The 18,409-nt window shown below is 42.5% G+C and overlaps 2 protein-coding genes across 33 annotated transcripts in view; one reads left to right on the top strand and one right to left on the bottom strand.

Annotated features, from left to right (window-relative positions):
- The window catches only part of LOC111833775 (pleckstrin homology-like domain family B member 1), a 39,216-nt gene extending 35,378 nt beyond the window's left edge, over nt 1–3,838 (top strand). For all 29 annotated transcript variants that reach the window (XM_072701695.1, XM_072701692.1, XM_072701677.1 and 26 more), the window contains one exon: nt 2,470–3,838. In XM_072701695.1, the coding sequence (XP_072557796.1) occupies nt 2,470–2,610 (141 nt within the window). In that variant the 3' untranslated portion in view covers nt 2,611–3,838. The remainder of the gene's footprint in view (nt 1–2,469) is intronic.
- Nucleotides 1,705–18,409, bottom strand: part of LOC111833814 (alpha-2-macroglobulin) — a 41,579-nt gene continuing 24,874 nt past the window's right edge. For 2 of the 4 annotated variants that reach the window (XM_023792430.2, XM_023792429.2), the window contains exons 21-36: nt 17,664–17,785; nt 16,591–16,642; nt 16,382–16,465; nt 16,004–16,180; nt 15,449–15,530; nt 14,301–14,457; nt 11,520–11,594; nt 9,965–10,127; nt 8,724–8,920; nt 8,375–8,590; nt 8,024–8,142; nt 5,370–5,460; nt 5,202–5,270; nt 4,733–4,838; nt 4,485–4,526; nt 1,705–4,064 (exon numbers count right to left, since the gene is read on the bottom strand). In XM_023792430.2, coding sequence (XP_023648198.2) covers nt 4,042–4,064; nt 4,485–4,526; nt 4,733–4,838; nt 5,202–5,270; nt 5,370–5,460; nt 8,024–8,142; nt 8,375–8,590; nt 8,724–8,920; nt 9,965–10,127; nt 11,520–11,594; nt 14,301–14,457; nt 15,449–15,530; nt 16,004–16,180; nt 16,382–16,465; nt 16,591–16,642; nt 17,664–17,785 — 1,775 coding nt within the window. In that variant the 3' untranslated portion in view covers nt 1,705–4,041. Of the gene's footprint in view, nt 4,065–4,484; nt 4,527–4,732; nt 4,839–5,201; nt 5,271–5,369; nt 5,461–8,023; nt 8,143–8,374; nt 8,591–8,723; nt 8,921–9,964; nt 10,128–11,519; nt 11,595–14,300; nt 14,458–15,448; nt 15,531–16,003; nt 16,181–16,381; nt 16,466–16,590; nt 16,643–17,663; nt 17,786–18,409 lie in introns of those variants that run through there. The other 2 variants (XR_002835846.2, XM_072701706.1) reach the window with 2 other exon arrangements.

Consider the following 18,409-nt stretch of genomic DNA (forward strand, 5'->3'; position numbering starts at 1 on the left):
AACAATATTAACAAAACAGAAAATGCAGTTGCATGCGTTTTCGTCTCCTTCATTTCATCATTTGTATAATTTAACAAAACTATATATTCACTTCAGTTATTTGTTCATGGGATACAAACGTATCAGTCATTTATTAATTGAGAATGATTAGTATGGAGATACACAGGTGTTCATGTACTAGTGTGTGACCCTCGCGCAGCGTCACTCTGGCCACGTCCCCGCAGCTCATCTTGGGGTTGCAGCCTCCTTTGTTCGTTAGAGAGTCCAGGTGGTGCCACGCTGTGTGGATTCCTGTAGGGGACACCCAGGACACCAAAAGCTGGCCTTTGCTGTTACCCCCCCTTCACCCACCCAAAGAAGTACTCAGAAACATATAGTAACTTCCAGCTATTTGACACACATTCAGTATTAGCACATATATAAAGGTGTATAACAGTGTATGATGGTGTATGACTGTGTCTGGTGGTGCTTGACCGTGCATGATGATGTGTAATGGTGCATGACCATTTATGACGGTGAATGATGATGCGTGATGGTGCATGACCATTTATGTTGGTGCATGACAGTGTATAACGATGTATGTCCATGAAGATGCTGTAGTATGGTGTATGGTCGATGCATGGCGATATATGACCATGTATGACGGTGCATGACCATGTATGGTGATGTATAACCGTGTAGCTGCTGTATGACGGTGGATGGTGATGTATGATCATCCAGTAAAATACTGCTTAAATAAAAGTAAAAAACACCTGGTTTTAAAACTAATTAAGTAAAAAGTACTCTACATTAAAATGTATTGATCTTACAAAAACCAACCTATCCTTTTAAATTCACTTTGAGTATTTGAGTACAGCATTGCTGCACAATGCAAAATAATGACAACTGAGTCGCATATTTTCTTTTTATTCCGAAAAAGTGGTGAAACTTGACATGCTTACTGGCACGGATGAGTGGAATGACTTTTCATTCTGTGGAAAATGAAAGATCAATCTGTGGTGCAGATTTAATAATGAATTATAAACATTTCGTGGGCAGGTACTTTTAGGCCTCTTATAAGTGATGAATGAGACAGCTAAGACCCTCGTCCTCCACTACATCAAATGGCAGTGAAATCATCACCATTATTGTAATAGTTGTGTCTTTAGTGGTCATGCTGCTCACTTTTAATATTGATAAAGTTTAAACATTGGCCGGCAATATCGGAATGTTGAATATATATTGTGCATCTCTACGTAGTTTCTTCCATCTTCACAGAACAATATGTAATGCAAAGTAATAATAATAAAGAAATAAATGTCTTGCTCAAGAATCACAAGATATTTGTAATCTTGGTTCTGAATGATTCAAATTTCACCTAGAATTGTGCCACCCTATGTCAGGTTCACTGCATGAAATATCTATATATTTATTTATTGATACATTCTTCACTCACACAACAGAGTAAAAAGTCGTTATTTAGTTTGAAAAATATCTAAGTGAAAATTAGGTGCAACAGTTTAAAACACATCACACCTCTGATGCCACTTGCGCAACCCCCCCAATAGCCACGGGCTGATACCTACATGTTGTGGCCTTTCTAAGACTTAACGAATCTGGCCTGTTTGGGGTTAAACTTGATGTGTCATGGTGAATTCTTAAGAACTTTGATATGTATGGTTTCCATATATATGAATTCTCAATCTCAAAAATAAAAACAATGTCTATCTTTTAAATGCAGAGGTTTAATTTAATGTTCATAGTAGAATGGCGTTTATTGACAACCTTGGACATGGTACCGCAGCAGCATGTGCTGGTGATGCATCGGTGTCGTGTCGGCATCGGTGCCGTGTTGGTATCGTTGTTCTGTTGGCATTGTTGTCCTCTCAGCATCGGTGTCGTGTCGGCATTGGTGTCGTGTCGGCATCGGTGTCGTGCCGGCATCAGTGTCCTCTCGGCATCGGTGTCCTGTCGGCATCGGTGTCCTCTCGGCATCGGTGTCCTCTCGGCATCGGTGTCGTGCCGGCATCGGTGTCCTCTCGGCATCGGTGTCCTCTCGGCATCGGTGTCGTGCCGACATCAGTGTCCTCTCGGCATCGGTGTCCTCTCGGCATCGGTGTCGTGTCGGCATCGGTGTCCTCTCGGCATCGGTGTCCTCTCGGCATCGGTGTCCTGTCGGCATCGGTGTCCTGTCGGCATCGGTGTCCTGTCGGCATCGGTGTCGTGTCGGCATCGGTGTCCTCTCGGCATCGGTGTCCTCTCGGCATCGGTGTCCTGTCGGCATCGGTGTCCTCTCGGCATCGGTGTCGTGTCGGCATCGGTGTCCTGTCGGCATCGGTGTCGTGTCGGCATCGGTGTCCTCTCGGCATCGGTGTCCTGTCGGCATCGGTGTCCTGTCGGCATCGGTGTCGTGTCGGCATCGGTGTCGTGTCGGCATTGGTGAGCTTCATCAGTAAACATCAGCTAAGCCTCCTTCTGGTTTGCTTTCAGAGCCCGAATCCTGCACTGACCTTTTGTGTGAAGACGCATGACCGGCTCTACTACATGGTGGCTCCATCCTCGGAGGCCATGCGCATCTGGATGGACGTCATAGTAACGGGTGCAGAAGGGTACACACAGTTCATGACCTGAGAGCACCTCACTCTTTGAGGCTGCAGCAGGTGACAGACTCAGCATGGCATCTGCAGGAGACCTGCTTTTCCGAGGGTCTAAAACCCCATTTTAGGAAAAACCTTATTTTTACTTTTGTTTGTAACACTTCTGTAATTTAAAAAAAAAAAAAGCATTCTTGACAAATTTTGCCTGGGTGAAAAAAGTGAGTTCTGAAGTCAAATGAAATGTAAAAAAACAGTGCCTTAACTCTCACCCAACACAAAAACGCAACAACAAAACATTCCTTAACGAAAAACAACACAATCCACCAAAGCCTTGATATGAACTCAGGGATCATCTCCGTTGCCTTAAAGAATGGTACAAGTTCTAACCAATAAATGGGATTTTGCTGTCTGAGAATGTTACCAGTGAGCAGGTTTAAGTATGCAAGCAGTTACAGAAGATGTAATGCAGCCCTTGGGCCTGAAGTTGAACTTTGACCCTTTTCTTGATGCTGAAGCAGCATTGCATTTCTGGCAATCTATAGGACTTTGTATACCAGGTGTATGAGAATGGTACTTGGCAGTGCTGTAGCTATGCAATTCATGCTTGTATATGATCATTTGTACCTTTCATACCATAATGATTGCTCCAAGTATTTGACTAAAGCTTGCATAAAGTCTGCTGGGATAGTAGTATTTTTACATGTATATGAAGTTCTTTTGTAATCACGGTTTGTTGACTTTGAGCATGTTTGTGCGGCCCTTGTTAAGCTGAACTGGATGTTTGAATGTGAAGCTACATGCATTGCAGGAGAAGTTCGGCTGGGGCCGTCTGAAGCTCTCATGCTTAGGAAAACATTATACATGTATGCAATATAAAACTGTCGTAACTTTTAAATTTGAATTTAGTACCAACACTGACTGGGTACAGTTTTAAATGTTGCATCATCTGAACTCCTCTCCAGTAGCCTGTGAACACGGTTTGCTTTATTACTTTATTACACTGAATTACCAATTCATATGCCTCTGTCTACAGTGAAAACATAAGGTGAACGCTGGTTAATCTGCTGAATTAATATGAATAATATCAAATGCCAGAATGTTAAATGGTTTCCCTGAAACACCTACATCTATCAGGGTGAAATATTGGCTGCTAAAATGATATCATTTACTTAACTGTGTTTAAGTACGAAGCCTCAAGGACCATTCAAAAGATGTATTTTTGTTAATTGAGAATGTAGTAGCATTAAAATCAATAAAATAAATCTCTGGTGTGTTAGTATCTATATTAGCATAAACACTGAGGGGAGACCCAGAGAAAGTGCTGGAAACATCAGAACTCCTGCACAGTTGATCAGCTTCCTTGCTTGGTCAGGCATCATGGTTAGGGGGCTGGCCCAGCTCTCCAATCACACGGCACCATCCCAGGGGGCTGGCCCAGCTCTCCAATAACACGGTACCATCCACCCTACAGCTCATTTAAGCCGTGGCCTGCAAGAAACCAAAAACCAGATGCTTTTTCCCCTTTCAGTCTCCATCCCATTTTGGGGGAAGCTGGCAGCTTAACCATCTTCTGTTCTGTTCTAATCTCATTCTTATCGCGAGAGGCACGATGCCTCCCAAGCTTTTCCTTGGGAAGTGACATGTGCTGTCACTCATTTTCTTCCATTCTCTGCACACGCAGTCACCACACAGCCAGATTTACATGTTTCAGTAGATCTGGGGCTGAATTTCAATGTACCCGCTCCGCAGCGGTGACAGTTCCGCTGCGTAGGGGTTTCAGCGTCTGACAGTAAGGGTGAGTTCAGCTGGGATGGTGGTAGAATCATTCCCTTTGAACTTTATGGAAAAACCAACCACACTGACGGTTGATTAGTGAAGATCATGTGCGAGAGAACAAAAGGTACTTACTGTCTGCACAAGGGGAGCTGTACTCACTCACAGCTTCATCACCTGTAGATGAGGGTTAGGGTACATTAGCATTCATAGCTGCTTTTTAGATGGCAAATGAGGCTCAAAGCACAGAAGAGCCTGATCAACATTAATCACAGAGTAATTACCAGCTGAAGGTATTCTCATTTTCATTTTATAACTGTAGGTATTATTTTTATTGAGTGCCGTGTTTGTGAAGTTGAAATGCAGGTTTCACTGATTCTTACTTGTCTGGTAGTAGTCGTACACCTTCACCACAGCTGGCTTTCGATTCCGTACAGGTACATCTTCCATTATGGTCAGAGTGTACAAGTTGGACTTCATTTTCTTCAGCTGTACAGATAACAGGCAAGGTGACTGGTCTATATTCTGATTCATATGTTCTGATTGCTGCTACAAATCCCAAATCTGCGTCTTATTTATCCTTCTGGTAGTCCCAATTATTGAAAAATCTTAGGTTATTGAGAGAATAAAAGGACTTCTCTAGCAGAAAACCGCCCTCGTTAGCTTTTTTGGCGAGAAGCTGAGGGGCAATGGGGGCAGTTACATCACACCCAACACCACTTAGCTGCAGATGTTTGTGACAGAGCCGTATGGCTGACGACAGCATTTTTCAGTGCTTATTTTCAGTGGTACTCGTTACGTAGCAGCACAGCCTTAGAATAACACAGTGCCTCCACCTTATTCTAGTTTTACCTCATCCACGTAGAGGATAACATGCCCATCATCCTCTTCTACCCGCTTTACATTGGGCTGGCTTAGCATCTGCAAATGAACAAAGTTCCTGGTCAACTTTTGATCATTAATCCAAAGACCAGATGTGAGAATATTGCTCCTTCTAGTCATCTGCATCATGCCACTCACAGCTTGACGGGAAGGCTTGTCCAGCGAATATCCAGACAGGAGCTTCACCTTTATAATCACCATGTTAGTTTCATCCCGCTTCCCATTGTACCTGTCACAGAAGGATGGTACTGGTCAAGAGTTTGGACAACCAAGCCGTGTGAGAGTGATAGTGTCACATCACATGACCCGGTCCCATGACCTAAAGACAGCAGAAATGGTTCTGGAGAAGTCTGACCAGAGAGTGAAGGAAAAGTGGCCACTGAGTGCTCAGCATATACAGTATGTGTGACCTCCTTCAGGAGCTGGAAAAGCATCCCAGGAGGCCGCCTCATGAAACCAGTATAGAGGAGACAGTAGGGTCAGCCAGTCCCTGGAGCTATTGGGGTTAAGGGCCTTGCATATGGCCCAATGGTGACATCACTCTGCTGACTCAAGGATTTGACCCAGCAACTTTCTGAGTCACAACCCATAGAGCTACCCCCCCCAACAAATTATATATTTTTTTGTTTATTTTTTTGGTAAGTTATGGAAGCGTATTACTGCCATGACATAATAAAAAGTGTGTGTGTGTGTGTATGTGTGTATATATATATATATATATACACAGTGGTACCTCAGAATTCGAACTTAATCCGTTCAGAACTCCGGATCGAATCCTAAAAAGTTCGAGTTCTGATCGAATTTTCCCCATAAGAAATAATGGAAAACCAACTAATTGCTTCCCGGCCCCAAAAAAATTAAACCCTAATATGTTTTATTAGCATTTAAACATGAAACGAACCGGATAAAACAAGAAGAACATATACTGTACTAAACATATCTAAGCACATTTATCAAAACAGTAATTTGTAAAGTAAGAAAATAAATGTATCCAAAATGTGTAAAGTTAAAAAAAACAATGTGTCCTGCCCCGATCGTCCGCTCCTTCCGTGTGCCACGCCCCCTCGTTAACCCCGTGTTGATTCTCCGTGTGATCAGCTGTTTCTGGTTGTTGTCATTAGTCCTCTGTATTTCGTCCACGTTTCAGTTTATTTCCCCAGTCCGGTCATTGTATTGTCTGTCTGCGTTTTGCCTGCCTTACCTGTAATTAAACCCCGTATTCCCCGATACTCTGACGTCTGCGCCTTTGTCTCCGTTCCATACACGTTGGACACGACAATAACATTATAATTAAATGTATTAATAGTTTATTATTAATATTAAAATAATTAATAAGACATCTTTATTTTTAAATGTTACTGTCTATAATTGTCTAAATGTATTTTTACTGTATAAATATATGTATTCAGCTAGTGTAAACATGCACAATGCTATCACAGCGAATACGAGGCTGAGAATGAAGCGTTACCCTTCGTTTCCGCTGGGAGATGTGCCGCGTGACTCATTTCCCCGCGTGTACAAGTTATCTTAGGTTTGTGTTCACGGTTCGACTTCTGAGATTCAGATCGAGTTCTAGGTATTTTTTTTTTTCGAACTGGTTGGTTCTACTTTTAAGAAATTCGAGTTCTAATGAGTTCGAGAACTGAGATACCACTGTGTGTGTGTGTGTATATATATATATATGTGTGTGTATATATATATATATATATATATATATATATATATATATAGACACACACACACTATTTTAGCTTAGATAGATTAGAACGAGACCCAGACGTTGTAAAAAGATTAACATTTTTTTTTTTCGTAAAAAGAAGTGTTACCGTGCATCTGATACACACTTACTATGTAACAAGCGCTTATTGCCAAGTTCATGTCTGCTGTTTTGAACTTTTCAATCGATATTAACAGGTGTTTGACAGCCTAAGTAATAAGCCGTTTTCAGATCCACGACTTATTTTATTAGTTTTATGCTCTATATCTGTACTTTAACAAAATACAATGTCGTATGATGTGTTACATACGTTTTATGAGTTTACATACACAGAAACGTTCATTTACACAAGTTACAAAAGAGAGCTTTCCTTTCACCATTTTCAGTGGTGCGCGTAATTCTACGGCAGGGATGCCTTTTTCGGCATGACACTGCCCATGATCAATTTAATTTTTAATCATATCAGGATAGGTTTTCTTGTTATAACATAATATTTTGATATTATAACGTGATACGGTTTCACGTTAAAACATGATGTTTTCATGTTATAACGTGATATTTTCACATTATCACGTGATATGATTTCTCATTTTAAGGTGATGTTTTCACTTTATAATGTAATAATTTCATGTTATAACATGATAGTGAGTATTTTTTTTTTATTATGTCGTGGCAGTAATACGCTTCCGTAGTAAGTAGATAATTCAATATCTGTTATTTGTTATTTGATATTAGAATAGTACAAGTAAATTGTGCTGTCGGTAGTTTGTGTCCAAACTTGATTAGTACTATATGTAAAAAAAGGAACAAAACTCAAACTCACAACAAAATATTAAAGGATTGCCAAGCTGCGAAAAGCCAAGCCATTATATTGTTTCGGCATTTGTTTAATTAACCTTAAAAGCCAATTTGCCTTTCTATTAATTATTCAGTACTACTGTTATACAATGGTCATTTCTAACACTACCACTCTTTATCCGCTGCTGCTACATTTTCCAGCCAACAAAAGAGGAAGCGTCAGAATGTATTTCCTTTTCGGATGGTGGCATGAAAGCAGATCCGGCACTAAGCTCACCTCACTCCCACAGACACTGTCAAGGGCTTCCTTGAGCTGTTGCACAGCCCATCTGCCTTGGCAGTGATGCTGAAAGCTGAGAAGTCAGCAGGAGCAGGGATGTGGTAATGCAGAGCAATCTGGGCGAGAAAATAACAGGCTGACATGCACGTGTTTTGTTAGAAGACAGAAGACACAGAAGCAGGGGAGTTAACATTTCTTTAATGAATTACCAAAGGGTTATGCCTGGATTTGATTTTTTCAGCTAATCAGAAGTCCAGCATGAACAAAATACAAAGGCTGAAAGGCAGGAGTTATTTGAAGGGCTATGGGCACAACATGAGCCCAGTGAGGCTACGGACGGGCAGCAACCTGCACAAACATGCAGCCTCGGCCTGTCGCTTTGATGCTGTACTCTCCCGGGACTTCCATCAGCCGGTCCTCCTGGTACAGCAACCTGTTGTGCTGATTCACTACAAACTCCTGCTTGTATCCACCGGCCGATGACACAACCACTGTACTTTCACCCTCCGGGCTGAAGATAGTGGTGCTATACAGTGACAGAGCCTGCAGGGCCACCACTGTGTCCTGGGGGGTGCAGTGGGGGAGGCAGATCAGATCGACAAGCTCCACAAAGAAGGGACATTAATAATGTTAATGCAGAGCAAAGGTGCTGAGAGAGGAAGAGAGTGACATGCGACGGCTTGGGGTGTTTCGGCACCTGTGTGGAGGAGAAGCCGCCGTATGGGTTCTGCTGCAGGCTCAGCCAGCGCACGATGCTGGATGCGTAGGACAGGCCAAAGTCAGGAAGCATGGGGCCAGACAGCAGCGCCAGCAGCACATAGGAGGTCATTTCCACTGCCAGGGAGTCTGTCTTTGTCCCTGACGTATCAGGCAGCTCCCAATGACATGAACCACCTAGTGACATGAACCCCCCAGTAACGTGAACCACCAAGTTACATGGACCACCCAGTGACATGAACCACCCAGTGACATGAACCAACTAATGACAATGACCACCTAGTGACATGAACCCCCCAGTAACATGAACCACCCAGTGACATGAACCACCCAGTGACATGAACCAACTAGTGACATGAACCACTAAGTTACATGGACCACCCAGTGACATGAACCAACTAGTGACATGAACCCCCCAGTAACATGAACCACCAAGTTACATGAACCACCCAGTAACATGAACTACCAAGTTACATGAACCACCCAGTAACATGAACCACCAAGTTACATGAACCACCCAGTGACATGAACCAACTAGTGACATGAACCACCCAGTGACATGAACCAACTAGTGACATGAACCAACTAGTGACATGAACCACCCAGTGACATGAACCACCCAGTGACATGAACCCCCCAGTAACATGAACCTCCCAGTAACATGAACCACCCAGTGACATGAACCAACTAGTGACATGGACCACCCAGTGACATGAACCAACTAGTGACATGAACCCCCCAGTAACATGAACCACCAAGTTACATGAACCACCCAGTGACATGGACCACCCAGTGACATGAACCAACTAGTGACATGAACCCCCCAGTAACATGAACCACCAAGTTACATGAACCACCCAGTAACATGAACCACCAAGTTACATGAACCACCCAGTAACATGAACCACCAAGTTACATGAACCACCCAGTGACATGAACCAACTAGTGACATGAACCACCCAGTGACATGAACCACCCAGTGACATGAACCAACTAGTGACATGAACCAACTAGTGACATGAACCACCCAGTGACATGAACCCCCCAGTAACATGAACCACCAAGTTACATGGACCACCCAGTGACATGAACCAACTAGTGACATGAACCACCCAGTCACAATGAACAGCTAGTGACACAAAATGGGATTTTTATTCCCAGTGAACTATCCCGCTGCTGCTTCTGGTACTTAAGACCCAAAGGACTGCAGTGAGAAGGTACCTGTGATCTTCGCCTTCTTGGCTAGATAGCTAATGAACTTGCTCCTCATCTCATGGTCCCCAGCCAGCGTGAAGGTGTATGAGAGCAGGGCAGTGAGGTAGAGGTTCTCCAGCTGGCCAGAGGCGTCTCTCAGACAAGACAAGCTCTTCTCCAGCACTACATTCTGTCCCAGAGAAGCAGAGACCAGCTGATGTATGCTTCTTCCCAGGGAAGCAGTGTTTACAGGGCTGTGACCAGATTAACCACTTCCAGTAAAAGGTCCAAACCGTGGCTACAAGCTGTCTGGGGGTCCAGCCATATTTAGCATTTGGGCAGGTCTCTTTCCATTTGGGCCTCAATATATTTGTCTGGTTACATTTCCAGAGAAATGATGTCATCATGAATCTGGATGAATTGAACTGCATTTATATGGTCAAGCAGGGCAGTGCAGACTTTTCAAGGAGCGGCTTTTCAATCCCTCAGTTAAATTTGGGTAGCGTTTTGCAAAGTTGGTGATCACTTGGGATCCCAAAAGGGAGCAACTTTCTATCATTTGGGCAAAAGAGGCAGGTGCTCAGGCACCCCCACCCCCACCCCCATTGGCTTACCAAAACTACCCCCAGCATCATCATGTCATCTTCAGCCTGAATGCTAAGCAATCGGAATCTATATGATACATCATACATGTATATATATACTGTATATTTCACACAAACTGAAGCTATATAATACATGTATATACTGTATATTTCACACAAACTGAAGCTATATAATACATGTATATACTGTATATTTCACACAAACTGAAGCTATATAATATATGTATATACCGTATATTTCAGAAAAGTATCTGGACACTAATCTCTTGCTGCTGTTTTTCTTGATTCTAAATTCAAGGGATTCAGAAAGGACTCAGACCGCTTCATTTTTGATATTTTGTTATATGCAGCCTTAGGACTGGTTTTACTTCACACGTAAGCGGGCACCATGCTACTGTGCTTTCTGTTCACATTCACTGGCCAGGCAACTGTGCATTTTTTTTTTTTTTTTTTGCTAATCTGTCGACCAGTGTTGCCTTGTTTGTGCAAACAAGGGCCGGTCAATCCTATAGGCAACATAGGCGGCTGCTTAGGATACCGACTTCTGAGGGGGCGCCAACTCACCAGCCAATTCAACTGCTCCAAAATAATCTATAGTGACTGTGTGATCAGTAATGTTTAATAACACACAGGTGCTGTACCACAGTTCATCATCACATTACTCAGGAACATGTTCCACTAAGCCTGAGAACCAGAGTGAAGCTATAATACTTGATTGTCTCTATTTTAACTGTATGTCCATCCTTTTATAATTTACAACCTACCCAATATTTTTTGTTAAATGTTTTGCTTAAAAAGTGTGCTTAAGGTATCTATATTCCACACAAGCAATTTTGTTTGACATTTTGTAGTGCAACTCAATAAAATGAAGACAATATTAAGCATAGCTTAAGTGTCCAGATACTTTTTGGGGACTGTTTGCTCTATCGACAATCACAAAACCAATAAAGCAATACTAAGGGTGTTAGACCACTCACAGAGGCGTTTCGGTCTATCTCAAGAAGAGCAGCAGTGATGTAGGCAGTCAGAGACACTTCATCGCTGACTCCACCCTGAAACAGAGTTTATAAAGCTGTGTGCAGGAAGTCACGGTAAACATACTACATACATTCCTGAACTGCAGACATCTGCAGATAATACTGAACCATTAAGCATAATATTCAAGGAAATCAAGAGCAAAGTACTGATATGACAGAAGCTCACTGTGGCAGGAGTATGCTGGAAGAAACAGAGTTTATAGAAAACTATAAGAAAATAAGTATCCTAAATTCCAACGATGAGGACATCAAGACAATTACATTCATAATGTGTGAAATTGGATGGATAGATGGTGTTTTACCTTCATAATGTGTGAAATAGGATGGCTAGATGGTGTTTTACCTTCATAGTGTATGAAATAGGATGGCTAGATGGTGTTTTACCTTCATAATGTGTGAAATAGGATGGCTAGATGGTGTTTTACCTTCATAGTGTGTGAAATAGGATGGCTAGATGGTGTTTTACCTTCATAGTGTGTGAAATAGGATGGATAGATAGTGTTTTACCTTCATAATGTGTGAAATAGGATGGATAGATGGTGTTTTACCTTTATAATGTATGAAATAGGATGGCTAGATGGTGTTTTACCTTCATAGTGTGTGAAATAGGATGGCTAGATGGTGTTTTACCTTCATAGTGTGTGAAATAGGATGGCTAGATGGTGTTTTACCTTCATAGTGTGTGAAATAGGATGGCTAGATGGTGTTTTACCTTCATAATGTATGAAATAGGATGGCTAGATGGTGTTTTACCTTCATAGTGTGTGAAATAGGATGGCTAGATGGTGTTTTACCTTCATAGTGTGTGAAATAGGATGGATAGATGGTGTTTTACCTTCATAATGTGTGAAATTGGATGGCTAGATGGTGTTTTACCTTCATAATGTGTGAAATAGGATGGCGAGATGGTGTTTTACCTTCATAGTGTGTGAAATAGGATGGATAGATGGTGTTTTACCTTCATAGTGTGTGAAATAGGATGGATACATGGTGTTTTACCTTCATAGTGTGTGAAATAGGATGGCTAGATGGTGTTTTACCTTCATAATGTGTGAAATAGGATGGATAGATGGTGTTTTACCTTCATAGTGTGTGAAATAGGATGGCTAGATGGTGTTTTACCTTCATAGTGTGTGAAATAGGATGGCTAGATGGTGTTTTACCTTCATAGTGTATGAAATAGGATGGCTAGATGGTGTTTTACCTTCATAATGTGTGAAATAGGATGGATAGATGGTGTTTTACCTTCATAGTGTGTGAAACAGGATGGCTAGATGGTGTTTTACCTTCATAATGTATGAAATAGGATGGATAGATGGTGTTTTACCTTCATAGTGTGTGAAATAGGATGGCTAGATGGTGTTTTACCTTCATAGTGTGTGAAATAGGATGGCTAGATGGTGTTTTACCTTCATAGTGTGTGAAATAGGATGGCTAGATGGTGTTTTACCTTCATAATGTGTGAAATAGGATGGCTAGATGGTGTTTTACCTTCATAATGTGTGAAATAGGATGGCTAGATGGTGTTTTACCTTCATAATGTGTGAAATAGGATGGCTAGATGGTGTTTTACCTTCATAGTGTGTGAAATAGGATGGCTAGATGGTGTTTTACCTTCATAATGTGTGAAATAGGATGGATAGATGGTGTTTTACCTTCATAATGTATGAAATAGGATGGCTAGATGGTGTTTTACCTTCATAGTGTATGAAATAGGATGGCTAGATGGTGTTTTACCTTCATAATGTGTGAAATAGGATGGCTAGATGGTGTTTTACCTTCATAGTGTGTGAAATAGGATGGCTAGATGGTGTTTTACCTTCATAATGTGTGAAATAGGGTGGCTAGATGGTGTTTTACCTTCATAGTGTGTGAAATAGGATGGATAGATGGTGTTTTACCTTCATAATGTGTGAAATAGGATGGCTAGATGGTGTTTTACCTTCATAGTGTGTGAAATAGGATGGCTAGATGGTGTTTTACCTTCATAATGTGTGAAATAGGATGGCGAGATGGTGTTTTACCTTTATAATGTATGAAATAGGATGGCAAAATGGTGTTTTACCTTCATAATATATGAAATTGGATGGCTAGACGGTGTTTTACCTTCATAATGTGTGAAATAGGATGGCTAGATGGTGTTTTACCTTCATAGTGTGTGAAATAGGATGGCTAGATGGTGTTTTACCTTCATAATGTGTGAAATAGGATGGATAGATGGTGTTTTACCTTCATAATGTATGAAATAGGATGGCTAGATGGTGTTTTACCTTCATAGTGTATGAAATAGGATGGCTAGATGGTGTTTTACCTTCATAATGTGTGAAATAGGATGGCTAGATGGTGTTTTACCTTCATAGTGTGTGAAATAGGATGGCTAGATGGTGTTTTACCTTCATAATGTGTGAAATAGGGTGGCTAGATGGTGTTTTACCTTCATAGTGTGTGAAATAGGATGGATAGATGGTGTTTTACCTTCATAATGTGTGAAATAGGATGGCTAGATGGTGTTTTACCTTCATAGTGTGTGAAATAGGATGGCTAGATGGTGTTTTACCTTCATAATGTGTGAAATAGGATGGCGAGATGGTGTTTTACCTTTATAATGTATGAAATAGGATGGCAAAATGGTGTTTTACCTTCATAATATATGAAATTGGATGGCTAGACGGTGTTTTACCTTCATAATGTGTGAAATAGGATGGCTAGATGGCATTTTACCTTCATTCTGTTGTTCAAGAGCTTCCCCACCGACCTAAAGCAGCCATTGTTGTTCTGTTGCCTGTGTAGCCACAGCTTAGCATCGTCGATGTGTCTCGGGTCCACAAAGATGTACGGACCTGCCCCTCCGAAGGACTTCAGTACAAACGCGGTGAGCCTGGGTGATACACTTTGTTTACTCAGAATCATAGAAGATCCATTTCCTTATGGATGTGGATGTCAAGTCATTAACTACCTAGTTTATTTCTATAGCATATTTTTAAACAACCAAAGGCTGACAAAGTGTGTTGCGTAGAATCAATAACATATAGAACAGTAAGTACCACATGACCTCTGGAAAAAGTTAAGAGACCACAGCACAATATATTGTTTCACTTATCTCTCAATATATGAGTGTGCGTCCATGAATAATATATATATTTTTGAGACAATACTTATTTTTGTGCCCTGTTTCTCATTAATGAAGGGCTTCTTCCTTGTTTTATGGGACTTCAGTCCTGCTTTTAGGAGCCTGATATGAACTGTCCTAGCAGTGCACTTCACACCTGCACCTAATCTTCCCCGGTCCTTTGAAGGTCACTTGATGTCATTCTCTGATTCATGAGAAACTGTTGGAAGTTAACAGTGATTCTGGCATTGAAAAGTCACTTCTGTACTTTACTTGGCTGGTTTTTGGTCGTTTCCAGTGTCTTCTGTTTCACCTTATTTTACTGTCTTAGAAATTTTGAGCCTGGAAGCAACTTGCTGTGTAGCCCTCTGCCAGCAGAACCAGGATTAAACCAGGATTGAAAAATGCTAAATAAAAAAATGTAGTGGTCTTTTAATTTTTTCTAGACTTGTATATAAAGAATCAGACACTGTACAGATTAACCATAATCCACTGGGCCAAGAGGAATTTTATTCACTTTAAAGAATAATTGATAGTTGGTTGAATGTTGCTCATCGTCATGGCTGGTCAAGCAGAAAGCAGTCAAATTGAAAAATAAAGTGACCATTTAAACCAAATTTCTTATACTGGGCAGAACATATTCCTGATAATATCAATTCTGCAAGAATTGGCTCTTGGCAAGAATTACTGGAACTTAATGCTATTGTATTTCTGTAGTACTGGCATGGTTCTGTTCGAAGCTTTGGGTAGCGAGACTCACCAGGTGTTGCCAGACTGGTCACTCTTTCCAAATGCACTGTAAGATCCATCATTGTGCTTGTAATTTAGCTCCCTCTGGTAGCCTGCAGAACAGAAAAGGTAAACCGGGACCATCTAGCGAGGTTCCGGGCACTACTTACAGTACTGTGCAATAGTGCTCAATGAGATATTGATTAACTAGTTGTGCTGCCAGTGGTTGAGTCAACAGACACACTGGAATATTGGATGGTCACTGCAAATACTGTTGTGATTTGAAATGGTGGTTTTGAAGTGGCTAAGCTGACATGCTTTCCCAGACATCATTTTATCGTTTTACACCAAAATGAAGATCAATTATACCTAATTTCCCTTTGACTGCCTGAGACTTTTGCACAGTACAATGCCACGCTGTGCCACAAACTGCAGGTTCAATCAGTTAAAAAAATACTTCAAACTGCTTGGTATTTTTCCAGCTGAGTCCAAAAATAGAGACCTTAGTTCTAGGATTTGCCCTGAAAACAAGAGCTTGACCACAATGGTAACTTTCAGCCTGGATTTTTATGGTCTCCACACTCACCAGTCTCCAGGAAGCGGACAGCCTTTTCCTGGATCCTTTTGGTCAGCTGCTTGGTAGTCTCCAGATATCTTAGGATGTAGATGTTGGGAGCAAAGAGCACCATGTTTTGCTCCCCACAGCCATAAGGCATGGCTAGCAGGCGGTCGAGGTTCTGCATGGCCCGGCCCATCAAGTCACCTGGCCAAAGCATACAGCTGCTCACAACCTGGTCATCTCATCAAGAGCCAATCAGGAACCAGTATCTGACATAATGATCCAGCTGTGAAGGGTTGCCATGTTGGTAGATAACAGAAGATGACATCTGACACTCAGAAAAGCGTGGTTAAGAAACTAGAAGTTAATTTTGTTAAGTAAAAATGATTAACATAAAAATCTCACCCAACACAGAAAGGAAGGCCTTGACAGAGCCCTCGACATGTACTTCTGGAAGTTTCACAGACACGTCTTTCTCTACTGGACCATCTGGAAGAGCGAGAACAGAGATCCACCATAAAAGATCCACCTGTTTAACCAAAAGATAGTCAAGCGACATGATAATGGCCTGAAGGTCAATCTGCTCTGCGGTCATGAGAAAAAGGGGCCCTCACCTGCAGGGCACAGCAATGCATTATGGGTAACGGTCTCTTTGGTTCCCTCTGCCTGAAGAAAGAGGAAAGCTGCCATGCTAAATTCCCCATCAGATGACAGAAAACTAAAAAAGATTTGTCTATATTATAAATAAGTTACTTATCAAGGTTAGAAGTAACACGAGGACAAGACATGTTCTAATTTGTTAATGAGGGTTATTCCATCCATTTTCTGTAACCACTTATCGTATTCAGGGTCGCAGGGAACAAGGCAGGGAACAACCAAGGATGGGGTGCCAACCCATCGCAGGGCACAAGGCAGGGAACAACCCAGGATGGGGTGCCAACCCATCGCAGGGCACAAGGCAGGGAACAACCCAGGATGGGGTGCCAACCCATCGCAGGGCACAAGGCAGGGAACAACCCAGGATGGGGTGCCAACCCATCGCAGGGCACAAGGCAGGGAACAACCCAGGATGGGGTGCCAACCCATCGCAGGGCACAAGGCAGGGAACAACCCAGGATGGGGTGCCAACCCATCGCAGGGCACAAGGCAGGGAACAACCCAGGATGGGGCACCAACTCATCGCAGGGCACACTCACATATGCAGACCTATGGGCACAAGACAGGAAACAACCCAGGATGGGGCGCCAACCCATCGCAGGGCACACTCACACATGCACACCTATGGGCACAAGACAGGAAACAACCCAGGATGGGGTGCCAACCCATTGGCGGGCACAATCATACACCATTCACTCACCCATGCATGTCTGTGGCTTTGGTAACTCCAATTAACCTCAGCATGTTTCTGGATTGTGGGGGGAAAGCGGAGTACCCAGAGGAAAGCCCACAATGACACAGGAAGAACATGCAAATTCTACACACATGGAACCATGGCAGAGCTTAAAACCCTGGAGCCTGAGGAGTGAGGCCTCAGTGCTAACCACTGTGCCACCGTGCCACCTAATGAGGGCTATTCAAGGCCTTAAAATTCTATATTCTGTACATGATGGTAGCAACGTCGGCAAAGAAAATCGTAAAGAGCAGAGGTCAGAGTCCAGGCCTGACATCATGGAAGCAGCATGCCGACCTCCACCAGCAGCTTCCTGACGACCGTGTCTGTACGCCCCCTCTCGGGCACGGTCACCACCTCGTTCCCACAAATCTCCTGTGTCCTCAGGGCCTCTGCACTCACTGCAAAGGTCACCTCACCTGGTGGAGAGAGTCGGCGGAAGGCACATTCACTTGTCATCCTGTTCTCCAAATAACCGTTTGGATTTCACTTTCCTAAAGTCAGTCAGGGGCCCAGCTATGCTGACAGGTGGGTTATCAACAGTGGCGGTTCTACACGGAGGCCTAGGGAGGCCCGTGCCTCTGTAGACATGTCCCTGGCCACCCCTGTGGCCCCCCTGTGCTGACCAAATAAAAAAGTATGAATTTATTATGATTTTACACACGAGCGCCAAAAGCGGAACTAATGCGACGCATCGTTCTACACGGGTAAATTAGAGCGGCGCACCCAAACACTGTGGTGCTGCTCGGTGAATGGGAGCGCAGCAACAGCTAGAACCACTCTTGGATAGTGGAGCTACGATTAATTTCTTCTGTAGCAAGAGTCGAAGGTAAGCAAAACAATTTCATCTCGTGAGTGACTTGTTGTTCTTGCACATAACCGTGTTACTTTTGTTTTTCACACTGATAATGAAATCAAGTTTGGAAATGGCTGGTCTCGAGATATTTAAAAACTTGGTAACACTTTTATATTTGTTACTTGAATATTTGTACCCTTATCATTTTTTATGGCCCTACCTCTTTTGCACCTGCACTTACTCTTGT

The sequence above is a fragment of the Paramormyrops kingsleyae genome, chromosome 17 (genome assembly GCF_048594095.1).
Source record: "Paramormyrops kingsleyae isolate MSU_618 chromosome 17, PKINGS_0.4, whole genome shotgun sequence".
In the NCBI taxonomy this organism is placed as follows: domain Eukaryota; kingdom Metazoa; phylum Chordata; class Actinopteri; order Osteoglossiformes; family Mormyridae; genus Paramormyrops; species Paramormyrops kingsleyae.